Source organism: Capsicum annuum, chromosome 8, assembly GCF_002878395.1.
Source record: "Capsicum annuum cultivar UCD-10X-F1 chromosome 8, UCD10Xv1.1, whole genome shotgun sequence".
NCBI classification, from domain to species: domain Eukaryota; kingdom Viridiplantae; phylum Streptophyta; class Magnoliopsida; order Solanales; family Solanaceae; genus Capsicum; species Capsicum annuum.
This window is the reverse complement of record NC_061118.1, coordinates 33,699,051-33,719,261: the sequence shown is the minus strand read 5'-3', so window position 1 is coordinate 33,719,261 and position 20,211 is coordinate 33,699,051. Positions and strand designations below refer to the sequence as shown.

At 31.7% G+C, this 20,211-nt stretch overlaps 1 protein-coding gene across 1 annotated transcript; it reads right to left on the bottom strand.

The window, feature by feature from the left end:
- Nucleotides 1-14,704: 14,704 nt before the first annotated feature.
- On the bottom strand, nucleotides 14,705-18,298 carry LOC107845378 (leucine-rich repeat receptor-like protein kinase PXL1). The gene is made up of 2 exons (XM_016689668.2): nucleotides 15,513-18,298; nucleotides 14,705-15,423 (listed from the first exon to the last, which is right to left on the bottom strand). The coding sequence occupies exons 1-2, from the start codon at nucleotides 18,118-18,120 to the stop codon at nucleotides 15,002-15,004; spliced, it is 3,030 nt and encodes a 1,009-aa protein (XP_016545154.1). The 5' UTR covers nucleotides 18,121-18,298; the 3' UTR covers nucleotides 14,705-15,001.
- Between the last annotated feature and the right edge of the window lie 1,913 nt (nucleotides 18,299-20,211).

Below are 20,211 nucleotides of genomic sequence, written 5' to 3'. Positions count from 1 at the left end.
CAAGAGTGATTTCCACGGAAGCTAAAGCCACAAACCTGCCACCATGTTTTTGAACTCACAAGTTTTCTTTGATGAAACAGAAAACATGTTACCTTCAAATTAAGGACTTCAGAGCATAAATATCAAGGGTTGCAACGCCTTATTTCCACAAATGCAGAAAACAATATTGTTGCACAGGTTTGATAATCAAATTATGGTAATAATTCAACCCCTAGGAGACGCACTTCCTACCTTTTAGTCGAGTCATTTTTCGTTGATTCCTATAAGACGTACCTTTTAGGCGAGTTATTCCCCTTGATTCCTATAAGACGAACCTTTTAGTCGAGTCACTCCTCGTGATTCCTATAAGACGTACCTTTAGTTGAGTCATCCCCTTGATTCCTATAAGACGAACCTTTTTGTCGAGTCAGTCCTCGTGATTCCTATAAGACGTACATTTTAGTCGACTCATCCCCTTGATTCCTATAAGACAAACCTTTTAGTCAAGTCACTTCTCGTGATTCCTATAAGACATACCTTTAGTCGAGTCATCCCCTTGATTCCTATAAGACGAACCTTTTAGTCGAGTCACTCCCCGTGATTCCTATAAGACGTACCTTTTAGTCGAGTCATGTACCTTTTAGTCGAGTCATTCATCTTGATTCTTATAAGACGAACCTTTTAGTCGAGTCACTCCCCGTGATTCCTATAAGACGTACCTTTTAGTCGAGTCATCCCCTTGATTTCTATAAGACGTACCTTTTAGTTGAGGCACTCCCTTGATTCTTATAAGACGTACCTTTTAGTCGAGTCATCCCCCTTGATTCTTATCAAACAAACCTTTTAGTCGAATCACTCCTCGTGATTCCTATAAGACATACCTTTTAGTCGAGTCATCCCCTTGATTCCTATAAGACAAACCTTTTAGTCGAGTCACTCCTCGTGATTCCTATAAGACGTACCTCTTAGTCGAGTTATCCCCTTGATTCCTATAAGATGAACCTTTTAGTCGAGTCACTCCTCGCGATTCCTATAAGATGTACCTTCTAGTCGATTCATCCCCTTGATTCCTGTAAGACGAACCTTTTAGTCGAGTCATTTCTCGTGATTCCTATAAGATGTACCTTTTAGTCAAGTCATTGCCCTTGATTTCTATAAGACGAACCTTTTAGTCGAGTCACTCCTCGTGATTCCTATAAGACATACCTTTTAGTCGAGTCATCCCCTTGATTCCTATAAGACGAACCTTTTAGTCGAGTCATTACCTTTAATTCCTATAAGACGTACCTTTTAGTCAAGTCATCCCCTTGATTCCTATAAGATGAACCTTTTAGTCGAGGCACTCCCAGTGATTCCTATAAGACGTACCTTTTAGTCGAGTCATTTCTCTTGATTTCTATTAGTCGTACCTTTTAGTCGAGTCATTCCTCTTGATTCTTATAAGACGTATCTTTTAGTCGAGTAATTTTCTAAGTACAAACTGGGGCAAACATTCTGTTCGTATTTATTGAATTTTACTTTCTGCTCAGGACCCTCCTGAAGAATGGGAATTTATTTTCTGCTCAGGACCCTCCTGAAGAATGGGATGCTATTTTTCTATTTTACTGTTTACTTTGAGTCCAGGAGCCTGCCTGAAGAACAAGGTAAAGAAAAAGAAAGTCCAGGAGCCCGCCTGAAGAACAGGATGAAGAAAAAAGGAAGTCCAGGAGTCCGCCTAAAGAACAGGGTGAAGCAGTTGCAGGTCAGGAGCCCACTTGAAGAATAGGATGGAGATTTTCAAGTTCAAACCAGAAGAAAATCTGAAAAATAAATCAATTGTCAAGTTCCTCTCTAATGTCAAAAGCCAACGAGGAGGAACATTTTGTGTTTCAAGTTCAACTCAGAATAACGACTATCTCACTATTTGAGAAGTCATGAAGATTCAAGTCAAGATTCCAGAATAGCTGAATAGATAGGATCTTTCACTTGTATCTTAAATTTTATTTTTGTTATTCATGTGAATGTAAAAGGAGAAGTCGTCAACCGAAAATTCGGTGGAACCTCACTCGATCTGTAACTCGTTCTATGACCATTTTACCTTTGAACTACACGTGACCGGATGTCCTTATAACCCGGGATATGTAGGGGGTCCAAAACCAGGACTCGATCACATCTCTTTTTTCTTTTTATATTCTTTTTGAATAATCGGAGGATCAAAAATTATATCTTTGCCTACTTCTTTGTATGAAAACTCTTCGAGATTTCAAACAAAGAGGGGCAAAATATAGACACGTGATTTTTGACCTTCTCCGAGTGTAATATATATATTTTTCGATATTAAATATTTATATTTGATCCAATATTATTTTAATTCTTATTTTATTTTTAATAAATTTTTAGTTAAAAAATAAATAACTAGATGAAGTTAATTTTAGGATATTATTTTATTTTATTCAAATTTTAAAAAAATAAAACAAAATTTTTTAAAAATATGTTTCTTTTTAAAATAAATAAGCTAGTAGTTTTAGTACTATCTTAATTATATTTATTGTTGGCTATTTTTAAATTTTTATTATATTTTATTAAATGTAAAAATTAATTAGTTATTATTATATTATATTATTATTATTATTATTTTATTTTTATTTGTTATATTTATTATCTTTTTTAAATTAAAAAAAAAAGATAAAATAATAATAATATTATTTTCAAAATTTAAAATCCCCCTCGCTTATTAGATTGTAATTGTTCCCCCTAAAAGACCCTGTATTTAAGGACTCTACAACATAAAAAAAAAAAAAAACGTACATTCTACACTGGACATTATCAGACACTGTCTCAAAAGTCAGACAAAAAAAAAGATCAAAAAAGAGAAAAACACAGAGTCAGATAAAAGATTAGGAAAAGAGAGAATAAAAGCATAGAAGTTGAATTTTGAATTTCCATTCGAGTTTCGGTAACGATTTTTGGTGACGATTTCTTACTTCATCACGGGTTCTATGTATAATTTATTTTGTAAACTTTATTTTGGACAAACATGAATGAAAATATTTTAGTGATCTCATGCGACATATCTAGTTGATTAATTACATGAATTTTCTGATATTATATGTTATACGATTAAGTTACCGAATATTTATATGGTTGAATATAGACATACTAAGAATGAAAATATTGTGTTATTAGTGTTGAGTTAAAATTTAGAACAGAAAGGGAAAAGTATATGAAAAGAAAATTGATACACTATTACATGCACACATAGTGAATGATCACATACTATGACTTTCAATTTACACACTACATTGATTTCACACACCCATACACAGATAGATAAACGGATATACAAAATTGGGGTTAAACCAGTGACGGAAAAGATAGAGAGAACAGAAAGAAAATCCAGAGTTGGTTTTGTTTTTTTTTCGACGAAATTTTCACCCGAAATCACCATAGACTATCATCCGTTCTCAAATTTCGATCAAAATTGATGACCAAATACCCCTGCAACTGAAAAGTCAAAAAATCGATGACTGACGAACAACGTCACAACATATGTCAGCCAAAAAATGGGCCAAATCTGGCCAAAAAATACCACTCCCGGCGATCCTTTTTTTTGCCTTTTTCTCTCTCTTTTCCATTGACCCCATCCCATTCTATTTCCGACAAGATCCATCAAAAACTTGCCAGAAAACCATAAAAAATCCACTAGGAAATTTCAAATCTCACCGAATCCAACCTTTTTCGCCATTTCCGTCGACCCACTGGCGAACCAGACATCACGGCTGAGAAATTCGCCGCCGGCGATATCACCAACGGCTAAAACGCCGACCAAATCGACCACCCTCAAGCCACCAATCAGGACGGAACCATCGCCAGCTGCCATCCCTCTCCCCTCCTTGTGCCTCTCCGACCTCCCTTTTTCCCTCCCCATGCCACCGTTCCCTCTCTCCTTTTCTCGACATTGGCGTGCTAACAACAACTCCGGCGAAGCCCATGGCTGCCGCCCTTCTCCGGCTAACCTCCTTGCCGGAATGCTTCACACCGTTCACATACAGAAAGCACTACACACTTAACATATTTTCTTTGAACTATTTTCTAAATCTTTAATCTAGTTTACTGAAGAATATGAATTTATGGCTTTATATATATATATATATATATATATATATTCTATTATTATTATTTTATTTATTTATTATCATTAATAAGATATAATAATTATTAATTAATTTAATTGATAGCTTTAAATAAATATTGTTTTAGTTTATTGTTAAGAATGAATAGCGTTTCGCATAGATAAATTATTACGAGTTTACAAAAACTAAATAAATATTTTTTAACATTAAACAATTTTTAGACATGTTTAAAATGTTCGTCTCAATTAAGAATGCAGTGTACGCATCTTTCTGAGACATTTAATAATTCAAGGATGCAATAATGCAGCTTGATAAATATTTTTCTAAAAATTAACTTTCACCAATTTGTTTAATATAAAATAAATAGACAAGTTTTCGGTATAATAAAATGAGCAAATTTAGGCCTTCACACAATTTATCGAAATAGTTTTAGTTAAGTATAAATCAATAAAGCGACCGTGCTAGAATCACGGGACTCGAGGGGTGCCTCACACCTTCCCCTCGATCAACAAAATTCTTTAACCGATCTTCTGTTTTTGCAGACCATAATAAGAGTCATTTCCTTTTGACTAGGGATTCAAAAAGGTAACTTGGAACACCATAACTCAATTCCAAGTGGCGACTCTGTAATAAATTAATCCCTATTCAAAACCGTCACTTTAATTGGAAAAACCCTTCGACTCGATCCTCGAGCAAAAAAAGGGTGTGACAACTATAATAAAACAATACGATGATAGAGATATTACAACAATACAATTAAACTTAACCTTTGAAATTTTTTTATCAAAGTCGATCGACATTCATCTACTACCTGTCAACTCCATCAACATAATACGATAATAGAGATGTCAAAACAATACAATAAAACCTAACCTTTATACGAAAAAAGGAATTCACACAGTAGAGATATCAAAACAATACAATTAAACATAATCTTTACCTAAAATAAAAATTTCAAAGTCGTCCGACATTTATCTACCACCTGTAAACTACAAAAAAAATAATATGATAATAAAGATATTAAAACAATACAATTAAACCTAACATTAACTCAAAAAATCATAAACTTATTTGAGCAGAACCACAAAGTTATTCAATATTGAACGCTTGTTATTATATTCCTGATCAATAAACCCAATGTAATAGAAAAGAAAATTTAAACTAGAAACAACAAAGTCACATTATAGAATCAATAATGAAAGTTACTATATACAAACATGAAAAAAGATGTTTCGTTATTCTTGATCAATAAAATCAACGTAATAAAAAATAAAATTCAAAACCAGAGAATTAAACCAACGTGTTATATTTTAGAGATTCAATAACAAAACTATCTACAAACATAAAAGGATGATTTATAATTTATGATCAATAAAATTAAAATGTAATATAAATAGAAATTTGAAATAAAAAAATATAAAGTTACCCAGTAACAAAACTACGATCACAAAATTTTACTAACCAAATAAAATATATTTATAAATCTAAAAAAGGACTTCTAAATTAAAAAAAAATAAAAAATATAAGAACTACTATATCAAAATATTATAATTAATAAAAAAATAATAGTCTCAACCTAAATAAAACAATACTTTTTTTTCTTGAAAAAGTCCATTAACCTTTTTAAATTGAAAAAAAGCCATGCCAGTTTAGTTTTTGAAAGAATTTGTTTTCTTCTTTTAGGACTCTAGATCTATTTTATGAACTTTACCTTATATAGAAATTTTTTTATATAATAATTTCTTTCGAGTTGAATTTTCTTTAGTAAAATATTGCCATAAATTTAGGAATTCGATTAAAAGTAGAAAATCTTTAATTATATTTTAGGTTTAATTTTCTTTTTTTCCTTCTTTTTTTCTTTTTCCACCACTCGTTTGTTTTTTTGTTGTTTCTTTTCAATTCAAATTAGTTCTCCTTCCATTTATGTAAGTTATTTCTTTTTCCTCTTATCTTTGTTCCCTTTTTTGTTCGGATCTTTTTTGTATCCTTTTAATTCAAATCAATATTATTTTATATATTTAATTTATTAACAAATTACATAAAAGGTAGGATTTAAATTGATATAAAACTATTAAATATTACAATTTCTTTTCTAACTCAAATAAGGACTTTACTTAATTTTAAAGTCCTAATATTAATAATAACTAAATAATATATTATAACAAAAGATAATAGTTCTAACCTAAATAAAACAATACTTTTTTTTCCTTGAAAAAGTCCATTACCCTTTTTAAATTGGAAAAAAGCCATGCCAATTTAGTTTTTGAAAGAATTTTTCTTCTTCTTCTAGAACTCTAAATCTATTTTATGAACTTTACCTTATATAGAAACTTTTTATATAATAATTTCTTTCCATTTGAATTTTCTTTAACAAAATATTGCCATAAATTTAAGAATTCGATTAAAAGTAGAAAATCTTTAATTATATTTTAGGTTTAATTTTATTTTTTTCTTCTTTTTTCCTTTTTCCACCACTCGTTTTTTTTGTTATTTCTTTTCAATTCAAATTAGTTCTCTTTCCATTTATATAAGTTATTTCTTTTTCCTCTTATATTTGTTCCCTTTTTTATCCGGACCTTTTTTGTGTCCTTTTAATTCAAATCAATATTATTTTATTTATTTAATTTATTAACAAATTATATAAAAGGCAAGATTTAAATTGATTTAGAACTATTAAATATTATAATTTATTTCCTAACTCAAATAAGGACTTTACTTAATTTTAAAGTCCTAATATTAATAATAACTAAATAATATATTATAACAAAAAATAATAGTTCTAATCTAAATAAAACAATACTTTTTTTTTCTTGAAAAAGTCCATTACCCTTTTTAAATTGAAAAAAAGTCATGCCAGTTTAGTTTTTGAAAAAAAAAAAATCTTCTTTTAGGACTCTAAATCTATTTTATGAACTTTACCTTATATAGAAACTTTTTTATATAATAATTTCTTTCAAGTTGAATTTTCTTTAACAAAATATTACCATAAATTTAGGAATTCGATTAAAAGTACAAAATCTTTAATTATATTTTAGGTTTAATTTTCTTTTGTTCCCTTCTTTTTTCCTTTTTCCACCACTCGTTTTTTTTGTTATTTCTTTTCAATTCAAATTAATTCTCTTTCCATTTATATAAGTTATTTCTTTTTCTTTTTCTTCTTATCTTTGTTCCCTTTTTTGTCCGGACCTTTTTTGTGTCCTTTTAATTCAAATCAATATTATTTTATTTAATTTACTTACAAATTACATAAAAGGTAAGATTTAAATTGATTTAGAACTATTAAATATTATAATTTCTTTCCTAACTCAAATAAAGACTTTACTTAATTTTAAAGTCCTAATATTAATAATAACTAAATAATAATAATTTGAGGAAAATAGTGAAATGACGATTTTATCTAAAGAAAGACTTTTAATAAAGGGCAAAAAGTTCAGATCACTTTTCTAAGGATTTTCACACTTTTAATATATTATATAGATTATAGATTATAGATATAGATATAGATTATTTTGGTGTGCGACCCAATAAAGTAATTTCCCCTTAAAATATATTGATAATGCAAAAATATTACACTGCCAGTTCATATAATCCCATTTAAGTGTTAGTTTAAGGTTTTAGCTCGTCCATTACAGAAACATAAGTAAAAGGAAAAATTTATTAAATTATTTCTTATTTTTCTCACTATTACTGTTATTAATCGTAAAGTGTGCTATGAGTAAGAATAAATTAAAAATAATAGTTATGTCTCGATAAAGCAACAATATTCTGAAATATTTCTCCTTTTTAGACAAAGACGACACTTGAAAATTAAAATGGGATAAGAGGGAAAAAAAATTCATTCTTGAACATTACATCGTGTTAGTGATATCCTTTTGCCATCCAAATGTTGGGAAACAGTATTAGAACTTCAATAATTTATTTTATTCAATAATAAACATAACGATATAATTTATATAATATTATTATAACACTAATATAACTACTTGTTATATAATATTGAAAGTAATATAATTACTTGTTAGATAATATAATAATAATAATAATAGTTAAAAGTTAATCCTATAATATTTTAAGCAATATATAAAATACTTGAGTCGTGCTAGGCACTGTTCTAAAAAACTATTTCAGCAATGTAAAATATTTTTTTAGAATTAAACAAGTATTTTCTTAATTAATTAAAAAATATTTATGATTAATTAAATCTTTCCTTATTAATCAGAGAATATAGAAATAACAAAATTAATTATAAACTTGACAAGTTAATTTGGGGAGCAGAACAGAAGCAAAGTTGTTGAGTGCATTAATGCCGAGAAAAGGAGTGGTTATTTACTTACAATGAATTGAGAGCGGTGAACCAAGTTTGGTTGGCTTAGTGGTTAGTTCACTAGATCGTTTAAGTAAGTGTAAGGGTTTGATTCCCGCCTTGTGCATGCAACAACCAATTGGTCAGCGATAAATTCTTAAATGGAACTCAGATTCGCAAAGAATTAGTCCTTAACATATCGGACGGGGATACTTGGGAAACAAAAAAAAAGAATTGAGAACGGTGGAGTTTTGTTACTTTCAGAACAAGTACATATAACAAATTAATATTTGGTCCCAATTGTGTCGCGTCTATCAATTAGATACAAATTGTTTTCTTTGGGACAAACCGAATGACATGTCTCATTCAAATTTATTGCCTCAAAATAATTTTTAAAATATTTATTAATTTATTTTAAAATATCTAATTGTCTTCATATATTTTAAAATAATTTTTAAGTAAGAAAAAGTTTAACTTGTTAGTTTTGTGTGGACACAACGTAATAGATTTAATTTCTTTTGGATTATGAATTAAATTTAGATCGATAAAATTTAATTTACAAAATTAATGGTGAATTATAATATTTTTATGAATCAATAATTTTTATTGTAAGTCAGAGACTGCATTAATCACATTTAGATCGTGATTTTGTTGTTCAACGCAATTTTGGCCATGTGCGTGTCTGGTTATTCATGAGAGCTCTCGAGATTAGGTCAAAATCTCATAGAAATGGTCTCGTTCCACTTCTGATACAGACGAAATCATCAAATGTACACTGCTTTAAATACACCATTTGTAAGGAGTATGAATTCATTAAGGAGTAGTTTGGTAGAGTGTATAAGAATAATATAAAATATAGTGTATTAGTAATGTTTGTATTAGTTATGCTTATGTTAGCTATGCTTGCATTAGTTATACTTGTATTTTTCTTATGCTGTGTTTGGTTTGATGTATTAAAAATAACATGAACTTAATAATTTCTAATTTTTTTTTTTTTCAAAAATATCCTCCATATATATGTTGGAAATGATGCGGATTTTTTTCTTAGGGATAATAATGTTGTTTTCAACATAATTTGATTTATGAAAAATAAATTTCAACCACAAATAAAAATATGAAGAAATAACAATTTTATTGATAAACGATGTGGGTACAAATCTGTTTCTCCCTTGATTCTTCTCTCTTGATTTTCTCCTTAATTCGATGGCCGTTAGTGGCGTCTCTTGATTTTCTCCTTAATTCAAGGGTTGTTAGTGACGTATTTCTCGAACATAGGAAAATTTGGATTTCTCCATAATTCGAGGGCCGTTAGTGGCGTATTTCTCGAACATAGGAATATTTGGATTTGATCTCCATGAAAGGAGTATTTGTCGATCTTCTTGATTTATTTGATTAATCAAGAAGAGAGGGTTTTGATCCTTTTGACCTTTGAGATATTCGAAATTTATTAATATCTCATGAATTTGTGGGATATTTGAGATCTTGGAGATGCCTCTTTAAAGGGATTTTTGCCCTCATTATATAAGCGTAATTTAGGGTTTAGGTAGAATAGCCACCAAGCTAGATTTAGAGTAAAGTAGGCCCCAAGAGAACTCTAAACAAAATTGAACTCTTTTTGTAGAGTCCACAATATTTCAATGTCTACAAATGCCCCTTACTTCAAGGCTTGTCAGGGTGTAGACTTGATGAAACTCAAAGACGAGTGTTGAAGTACGGTTTCCATCTTTACGATCCTGCGGCTACAGATTTGCATATTTGATTTATGAGAGAAGAGATGAAGGGCAGATTTGGTCCCACCAGGTGTGCCAATTTATTTTCAACATAATTTGATTCATGTAAAATAAATTTCAACAATAAATAAAAATATGAAGAAACAATAATTTTATTGATAAACGATGTGGGCACAAATCCGTTTCTCCCTTGATTCTTCTCTCTTGATTTTCTCCTTAATTCGATGGCCGTTAGTGGCGTCTCTTGATTTTCTCCTTAATTCGAGGGTCGTTAGTGGCATATTTCTCGAACATAGGAACATTTGAATTTCTCCATAATTCGAGGGTCATTAGTGACGTATTTCTCGAACATAGAAATATTTTGATTTCATCTCCATGAAAGGAGGATTTGTCGATCTTCTTGATTTATTTGATTAATCAAGAAGAGAGGGTTTTGATCCTTTTGACCTTTGAGATATTCGAGATTTATGAATATCTCATGAATTTGTGGGATATTTGAGATCTTGGAGATGCCTCTTTAAAGGGATTTTTGCCCTCATTATATAAGCGTAATTTAGGGTTTAGGTAGAATAGCCACCAAGCTAGATTTAGGGTAAAGTAGGCCCCAAGAGAACTCTAACCAAAATTGAACTCTTTTTGTAGAGTCCACAAAATTTCAATGTCTACAAGTGTCTTTAATTATGTTAATGCTTACGTTAGATCCATTGCATTGCTAATACTATGGATTTTAAGGTATTAGTAATTCACAATAGAATGTATAATTAATGCTTGCATTAGTTGTAGATAGAATGAAAAAGTGTATCAAACAAGATATTAGCAGTACACAATAAATTAATGCATGCATTAATTTTTCAATACACTCTAACAAACGACCCCTTAGTTAATAACTCAATCCTCAATTTTAGTATCAGTTCAAGCACTCTCAGTTAGTACGCATTGTCAATATCAACCTGTTAGATTTTCCAATCATATAGATTGAATTACCATCTTTATTGACAATCATATTGCCTCAACGTCGTCTCTTTTGGGGGTGTGGGAAGGACTGACTGGGCTGGCTGAACGAATCCGGCCCATTTAGCGCCTGACCGGCCCCTTATCTAACTTATTAAATTCCAGCCTAAGCAAGAAACTTTAAAAAGTGATGACATCTTTGCTAAAAGTCCAAAATATCGACATGGATTTGTAATAGTAAAGATGGGTTCAGATCCTTTAATATCTAGTTTCGAAGACCATAAATCTCTTGGTTTCAAGTTGTAAATTAACATGAAAAGACACTATCGTGCGTGCATAAAAATTCACTCTTTGCCTATTTTGGATCATATTTTTCTTAGCGTCAATACAAGTTGGTATAGATTATTCACAATTGCCTATGTTGGGATCTAAAGGTCACTCGCCTTTTCAAAATAGAACTGTAATTTTCTTGATTTTTGTTTACATGTTCCTCAATAATTTACTTTCTTTCTTTATTTTTATTTATTTAATATTGATTTGATATACTATTTAAGGAGCAGTAAATAAAATAATAATTTTATTAAATTATCCTTTGAATATTAAACTATCTCTAAATTTTTAAATTGACTCTTTATTTTTAGTATATTGGACAAATAAAAAAAAACAGAGAAAGCATTAATTATATGGGGTACATATCTAACTATTCTACTCTTATATATGTCGTACGATATAATCTCTTTCCTTTAAATATTTACTCTATTATGTATCATAATTGAGGTGATTGTCAAGATCAATTGCTACAAAGGGTAAAATGAAAATAAAAATAATTAATTTTGTCTTAAATTTTTAAAATAACAAATATATTACAATAAATTTCAGTAAGGATGGAGATAAATATTTTGAGACGGAGCGAATATATTGATTTCAATCGTAATTTTAACAATTTTTGAATGACAATAAAGTAAATAAGTCCAATTAATGTTGCCCTATAGACATGATGGGCGAATTTGAGCGGGTCAAAATGACCCATTCAAAAGTTAATAGAGCTAAAAAGCCGATTATAATCCAACCTCTTCCAGTCTTCCGATTATAAATATTTAAGTACTTAGTAATTTCCCCCCCTATTATGATTATATATAATATATTAAATAAAACGGTGTTTTTTGAAAGTGATAAAATTCTCACGGATTAATTTAAAGTAATATAAGCGTAGTTTTTTGATGAATAAAATCGACGGATCAAATTAAGTAAAGCCAATAAAGTCTGCTTAAACTTGAATGGATTAAGTGAATCATATTTTGATAGATCAATTTTATGTGCCCTTCTCGAATCTTATATTATTTGAAATGATATTCTCTCCGCATAAAGTCTTTTATAAATAAATAAATAAAAGCGCTTTGAAGGGAAATACTAATAATGCAGGCAATGGGTGTATACGTAAGAAATTTGAGGTGTTTGGATTGAATTTTAACGAGGAGCTTATAAGCCAAAAGCTATAAGTTGGTACTACCCTACTTTTGACTTTTAACTTTTGGGACACTTTTTGACTTAAAAACAAATGCTTAAAAGTACTTTTTAACTTTGCCAAATACCACCTTGGCTAGACTTGACAATGGAGCATCCTAAGTGATACCTTGGCTAGACTTGACAATGATAGTAGCTTAAAAGCCTGTTTATCCATTCGCTCCGCGATACGCCAGCAGATACATTTTGTAAGTGGAGGAGCCTTGATGTTGAATCAGTCGCAGCATTCGGTAATGCAGCTGCTGCTTGGGTTCTTCACGCAAAGCAGGAACTTCATGCAACTATCATTCTCACTGGGTGCAGATACTGTTGTCGTCAATGCTGTTTCAACTTGCTGCTTTATATGTCCATAGCAAGGTTTTCAGTATCACTGAAGAAAAAATTTATACACATTCAGTATATAGTTAAATCAATATTAACTGAGGCAAAATCCAGGAGTGGGTTGCCAGTAAAATAAGCTACTATGTAATAATAATAAAAAAGATAATCATATCAAGGATTGATCACGTGTTAATGGGGAAACATAAGCTATTCAAGGGCCCTTCCATGTAGGGCTGCTCATGCATATTCGTGGACTAAGGCTAAAATCAAACCTTAAATTTTTAAGAAAAAATAACTTTTTTTTTAATAAACTCTACTTTTAAAATTATATAATCGATTTTTTCTTATTATACTTCTTTAAGTAATAATATAATTAATGCACTTAATCTTTCTTGAGACATAATATTCTATGTATGAACTTCTTCTAATAATTCTTTCTTTACGGTATATAAAAAAATTATTTTATTATATATAATATTTAAGTTTTTTTTTTAAAAAAATTTATAATATATTATCGTAAAAATGAGGCCCCTCAAATTTGGGGGCCTAAGGCGGCCGCCTATTTTTTTGAGAGGTAGAGCCGCCCCTGCTTCTATGCCATCAAGCCCTTCAATTTTGTGTATGGGTTCTCATCTATAAAATTTTATTGACATCTTTTATTTTTTAATATATTTACGAGATCTACGATAGCGAAAACTCCCACCGGATAATGCAAATCCGTCCCTATTAATAAATGCATAATATACACATATATATATATATATAGAAAGAGAGAGATCATCAGTGCGAAATGTTTTCTACAGTATCATTTCACCAGGCAAAATTGCCAAGTGACAAGTGAATCGAAGTTCAAATTCTAAAAAAACAAAGAAGATAATCTTGACGGATAACAGTTACTTCATATTATGTAGTGAAATAGTCAAGGTTCACCAAGTTGACATTCCGAATACTATTGATATACTCACCTCAATTTGTTACTTAACCATACTGAGTTCATATGGTTTGATAGAAACAACTAGTGCAAATAAGAATTTTTTCTTTCAATTTACATTTAACTAAAACTTTAAGAAAAACTCGATATTCCAATTACAACTTTCTTTTAACAATGCAGACTTGTCAAGTAATGGGGGGAAAATGGGAACTTCAAAACAAAATCAAGAGTAAGTTGTAAATATATATGATGAGCTTACCTGTTCTGCCGTAGTCAGCAGGTGGTACTGCATAGTACCATAAAGGTGAGCATCACCAACCCTCTTCTCATTTTCTCCTTCTCCGTCTTAATCTAATTTCTCTCTCAAAGCTGGTGTTAATTAAAATGACTAATAACTAGCTAGTAGCACCCCACTACTATATAGCAAACTTTTTGTAAGTGATATTTAATTTATAGCAACTGGGACACACATTTTCTAATAGACTTCCTCACTTTATGTCTGTCTACTTGCTTGTTTCATAATAGCAAAAAGAGGCAATTCAAAACTAAAATCAATATTTGATTATATTTAAAATATTCATAATCAAGACAACACCTTATTAAATTTGATTAATGAAGAATAGCAAGAAAAAAATAAATTAACGAACAAGAAAATAATAATAATAAATTTGACCGAGAACCCAATAATAAAATATGATTTTAAATTCTTATAATATTTTTTAAAAAATAAAATTAGAACTGTCATGTCATTAAATAGGTATTAAAATTATAATTTCCACAAATAAAGATCATAGAAGCTAACTTGACAAAGTTTAGTGACAATGATGATAAATTACTGACCAGCTTCTAACTCTTCATACTTAATTATATGGAATCAACCATATCCTATATGAATATAAACGTCGATGTATTATTACAGGGGCAAATGGAAGATTATTACTATGCTAGAAGAAAATGGTTGTGTTCATACAAATGTCAAGGACATGGCTACATCAGCTTTCATACATTTAGAAGAAAAGACCTTAACAATTTCCTCCTCTCTTATATCAATTACAGAATGTAAAGAAGGAAAAGGAAGAAGAAACTCTTTACATTTGAACTCTTGAAAGTGAAGATATACTAGATACTGAAGTGGAAATTTTGGTACTTATTATAGAAGGCCTATAACTGGTGAATGTGCAAAGATTAACTTGTCTTTGTTAGCACTGCCAGTGCTATAACCCCAACTCTGGCAAATACTTTTCCTTGTTGGTTTTGCCTCTCCAAGCATGGCTATAATGTCTCTCATTGATGGCCGTTCTTTGGGAAGCTTGGCGGTGCAAAGAAGTGCAATCTTGAGGACAAGAAGCATTTCTTCATGGACATGTTTACATTGGCCAGCTACATCAGCATCTAGTGCTTCTTCTGATGCCTTGTTGTTTACTTTCCTTCTAACCCATTCTACAATGTCGATAGATGATTCTCCTCCGAACAAAGGGTCTAGCGGCATTTTTCCTGTCAGAAGCTCCAAAAGCACCACCCCATAGCTGTATATATCACTCTTCTCATCAACTTTCAATGTGTATCCATATTCTACAAAAATATATAAGAGAGATCAAAGGAAAATGAGACGAAATGATTTTCTCATTAATTAGTGGAATCATCAGGAAAATAAAATTAACCTGGTGCTATATAGCCATAGGATCCTGCCACCATAGAAACGGTCTCATTCTTGTGAAGCATCATCCTTGCCAAGCCAAAATCTGCAATTCTTGCCTCAAAATCTGAATCTAGTAGAATGTTGCTTGACTTGACATCGCGATGTATGACTGGCGGATGACAATCGTGGTGAAGATAAGCGAGCCCATGAGCAACACCAAGGGCAACATTGTATCTCGACAACCAATCTACGAGCATTTTCCCATGTAAAGCAGCTCCGAGATTTCCATTAGGCATGTATTCGGATAACATCATGACATCAGTCTCATTGTGAAGATAGCCTAATAGCCTAACGATGTTCCTGTGACGAAGCTTCCCTAAAAGATCAACCTCTGCAAAGAGATCATCTCCTGCTTCAATGTCTCCATCGGATCTCCACAACTTTTTAACTGCTACAACAGAATAGGGCCTCTGAATCTCAGCCTTGTAGACAATTCCATTGCCACCAATGCCTATCACATTTGACTCCTTTAGGCATGCCAGAATATCACTACTTGTGAAGTTAAGCCTCTGGAATGCTACAAGCCTCCAAGGCCATTCTAAGTTCTTCTTGTTGAAATGACGACAATCTTTGAAAAAGCTGTTGCACAAGTCCCATCTCCCTGCTAGAACCATGATCCCAACAGCTAAGGTAACTGAGATTCCAACAATGAATCCCACGATTATGTGATTGACATGAGTCTTCCTCACATTTGAAGTGATGGTGAGACTTTGAGAACACGGTGGAAGTATGCCACCACAAAGACCAGCATTTCCGATCAGATCATTCGGATTAATGGTCATGAGTATACCATTGCTTGGAACTGGACCCTCAAGCTTGTTGTAGGACAGATTAAGCATCTCTAGAGCTGGAGAGCTACCAAAGTCCATTGGTATTTTTCCAACTAGGGAGTTGTTTGATAAATCAAGAATCGATAAAGTTGGCAATGTGGCTATGTGAGTTGGGATTTCACCACTGAATTGGTTGTTTCTTAGATTAAGATTCACCAGCTTTTCACATGAAGCTATACTCTGAGGAATTTTCCCTGAGAAATGGTTGCTCGAAAGGTCAAGCAAAGAAAGGAAAGGACTATCTTGGAATTGGTCAGGGATGTTGCCTTCAAGATTGTTATTGGAGACTAGGAAGGTTTGCAGGCTAGGAATGGACAAAATACTACAAGGCAAAGATGATTCAAGGTGGTTCGAGGAGACATCGATAAAAGAAAGAGTGGTGGAGCGAGTGAAATCCGCAGGAATTTCACCAGTCAGATTGTTTTTAGCCAATTCCAATCTTTGGAGCATAGCAAGTGTTCCAAAGCCAATTGGTATTATGCCTGAAAGAAGATTATTTTGGATTCTAACTCGGACAAGTGAAGAGCAATTAGCAAGGCCTAATGGGATTGGTCCAGAGAAGGAATTGTTAAAGAGAATGAGCTTTGTTAGATTGCCAGAATTACACAAGCCAGTAGGGATCTCACCTGTCAAGGAATTCGAAGAAACATCTAACCACTGCAAGGGAGATTTTCTCCCAAGATTCATTGGCAAAGAACCATTTAAAGAATTTTTCCATAGTTCAAGTATCTCAAGATTTTCTAACTCACCAAGCTTGGTAGGAATAGGACCAGTTAAGTTATTGCACATGAGATTTAGCAGCTGCAAATTCTTCAAACCTGCTAACTCATTGGGAATCTCCCCAGAAATTTTGTTGTCAGAAAGATCTAAGTAAACTAAAGATGTGATATTTCCAATTTCAGCTGGAATCTTCCCTTCAAAACTGTTTTGATACAAGTACACTGTGGTCAGGTTCTTCAGCTTGCCTAATTCAGCTGGAATTTGGCTACTTAAAGTGCCAACAGCCAAGTCAAGATACTGAAGGTTACTCATATTACCAAACTCAGCGGGAATCGAACCTTCAAATTGATTGTATCCAAGAATTATAGTCTCCGCAGCCTTCAATTCACCAAGCTCGCGAGGGATCTCTCCAGAAAGATTATTCCCAGATAGGCCAAGAAACTTCAAATTCTGCAGATTCTTGAAAGATGCAGGTATTGTACCTTCAAGGAAATTCCCTCCAAAATCCATGATTTCGAGCAACGTAGCATTGCCAAGGTCCTCAGGGAGAAGCCCCTCGAAGTTATTGCTGGAGGCATTGACATATCTCAAGCCAGAATTTGCCATTCCAAAACCAGCAGGGAACTTGCCAACAAAGTTGTTCTGGCTCACATCGATGCTCTTCAAACAAGTCAGATTGGCTAATGACTTTGGCAATGATGTGGAGAAATCATTGCAGCAAAGATTGAGTGAAGTTAGACTTTGCAGCCCTTGAATTTGATCTGAAACTCTGCCACTGAGATTCATGTTTGACAAATCAAGTCTCTCTACATAGCCTTTGGAGTTGCACAAGACACCAGTCCATTTACAATGAACAGAAGAATTTGAGCTGCTTCCATTGTTTGCCAAACTCCAATCTTTGAGATGATCCATTGGATCAACAAGACTAGACTTTAGTGCTAGCAATGTAGAAACTTCAACCCCATTGGATGAAACAAAAAAGAAACCAGTGATTAACAAGCAAAACAGATGAATTTTCATGGTCTGATTTTTTCAATTCAGTTCCTCAACATTCATTCTTTTTGGTTCTTGGGAACAAACTTTTAAGGAAGTTACCAAAATAACTTAATACTGTTTGATAAGAGATTGAAAACATTAGAGTGTTAATCAGTTAGTTATCATGATTAACAAAAAATGGGACCCATACCTATCTGTATGCATGTGTTTTTCTTTTTTCATTGTTTAAGGAGAGTGAGAATGTAATGATTAGGCACTAATGGAGGGGGATTAATAATTACTCAATTAAAAAACAAATAGGGAGTTCGTGAGGTCTTGGGAAATGGGATCTAAAACAGCTATGTACTCCCTCCGTTTCTTTAGTTGCCCTCTTTCTTAAAATTTTTTTTCAATTTAGTTGTGCTTTTTTATGAAATCAAGAGTATTTTATTATGTTCTTTCAATACTTTAAATGACTAAACTATTTTGTCATGTTTTTTCAATACTTTAAATGACTAAACAAAATATATTTACTCAAATTTATATTTTTAAAACATAATTAATAAGATTAATTTGATAAAATAAACCCCTAATAAATACTTTCTTAGAGGAATTGAAAAGTAAAAAAGGGTCAACTATTTTGAAACGGAGGGAGTATTACTTAGTACCTTAGGACCGTGTCGTTTGGTTGGTAAATAGTTATCCCGGAATAACTTATCTCACCATGCATATGGGATAACTTATGCCATCACTATGATGTAAGTGATGAGATAAGTTATCCAAATATTAACTAATACCTCCAACCAAATATGAAATAAAATAATCTTTATTTTATCCCGAACTACTTATCCCTTATACCTCACAACAAACAACCATCAGATTCAGCAAATATGTGTATATCATCCATGTGATCTGACTTGGGTGTCTAATAAAAAGTTAATTAAGAAGTCTAATTGATTGTTGGCATCTCAAGTTTGAAGGCTATATACCTCTGTGTTTCCCTATTTTATAACGTTGGTATATGTGCTAATGAAGAGGAAATCAGAAAAAGAAAGTAATAATCAATTGATGAATTATACTTTCGTAATATTGTGATAGAACTTTAGTATTCCCATTGAAAGACCATATGTTTTCTCATTTGAACAATTGTTTAACCTTAAATTTAAGATTTAGATTAATAATTAGATTTTTAAAATTTTAGATTAAGAATTAGATTTGTATTTGAGGTTAAAAATAATTAAGTTATAATGATCAATATCGTTTTTTGATGTTAGGAACTTGCATAGGAATATAATGGAATAAGTAAATTAACAATGAATTAAAGAGTAAGAATGATTTTTTTCGAATATCTCCGACAAAATTATCAGGCAGTATAATTAAAATATGTTGTTTGCTTGTTACGAGTTCATAACTTTGTATATTTATAGTTAAACTCTAAAGTAGTGTTTCACGTATATTTAGTTGCTCATACTTTTCATCGTCTACGTGTTGAATCCATTACATATGTAAATTCCAAATTTCTAGGAATTGGATGACGTATGAGGCTTATTATACCCGATCATTGATGATCGACTGAGCACTCGACTCCGAAGCAAGATCATCTATCCATTCATGAACCGAGTTTGGGGAGAAGTAGAATAAGATTCTCCGAGCCTGCTTCTAGTTCGCCCCAAACTTGGTTCATGCCAGAGTATTATTCGAGTGCAGGTGATTACTTTGGTCGAATTCACCCTAGCTAAGCTAAATTTGACTAGACTCATGATGCGCGTCTGTAACATCCCACACTTTCGAGTTAGAATTTGAACTGTCCTTCATACATGTGTAGATCTGAACCCATTGATTTTTATTTAGATATAGGCCTGAAGAATAACTTTTTAGTGTAGGAACATCTTTGGAAATGAATTGAGGTCATAGAAATCTCTTAACTCAAAGATGAGTTGAGAACATTTATATCAATTTAGTTTCAGTAGACGTTGTTAGTTGGGTCAGCTTCCAACGATCATTAATCTGAGAATATAATGAGTTAGGTGGACCACTACATATCAAATTAAAGGTCTTTGAGTCTTATTTTCAATGCAATTGATCGTTCATCAATATGAGTCCAAAGCAAAAAATTATTGGCATTTAAGTGAGGCA

What these genes read in the sequence shown, in the direction of transcription:
- LOC107845378 (XM_016689668.2), bottom strand. Translation starts at nt 18,120, where the DNA reads ATGAAAATTCATCTGTTTTGCTTGTTAATCACTGGTTTCTTTTTTGTT. An exon ending in CTATGGCTATATAGCACCAG is followed by an intron (nt 15,424 to 15,512) that starts GTTAATTTTATT and finishes ATATTTTTGTAG; the next exon opens with AATATGGATACACATTGAAA.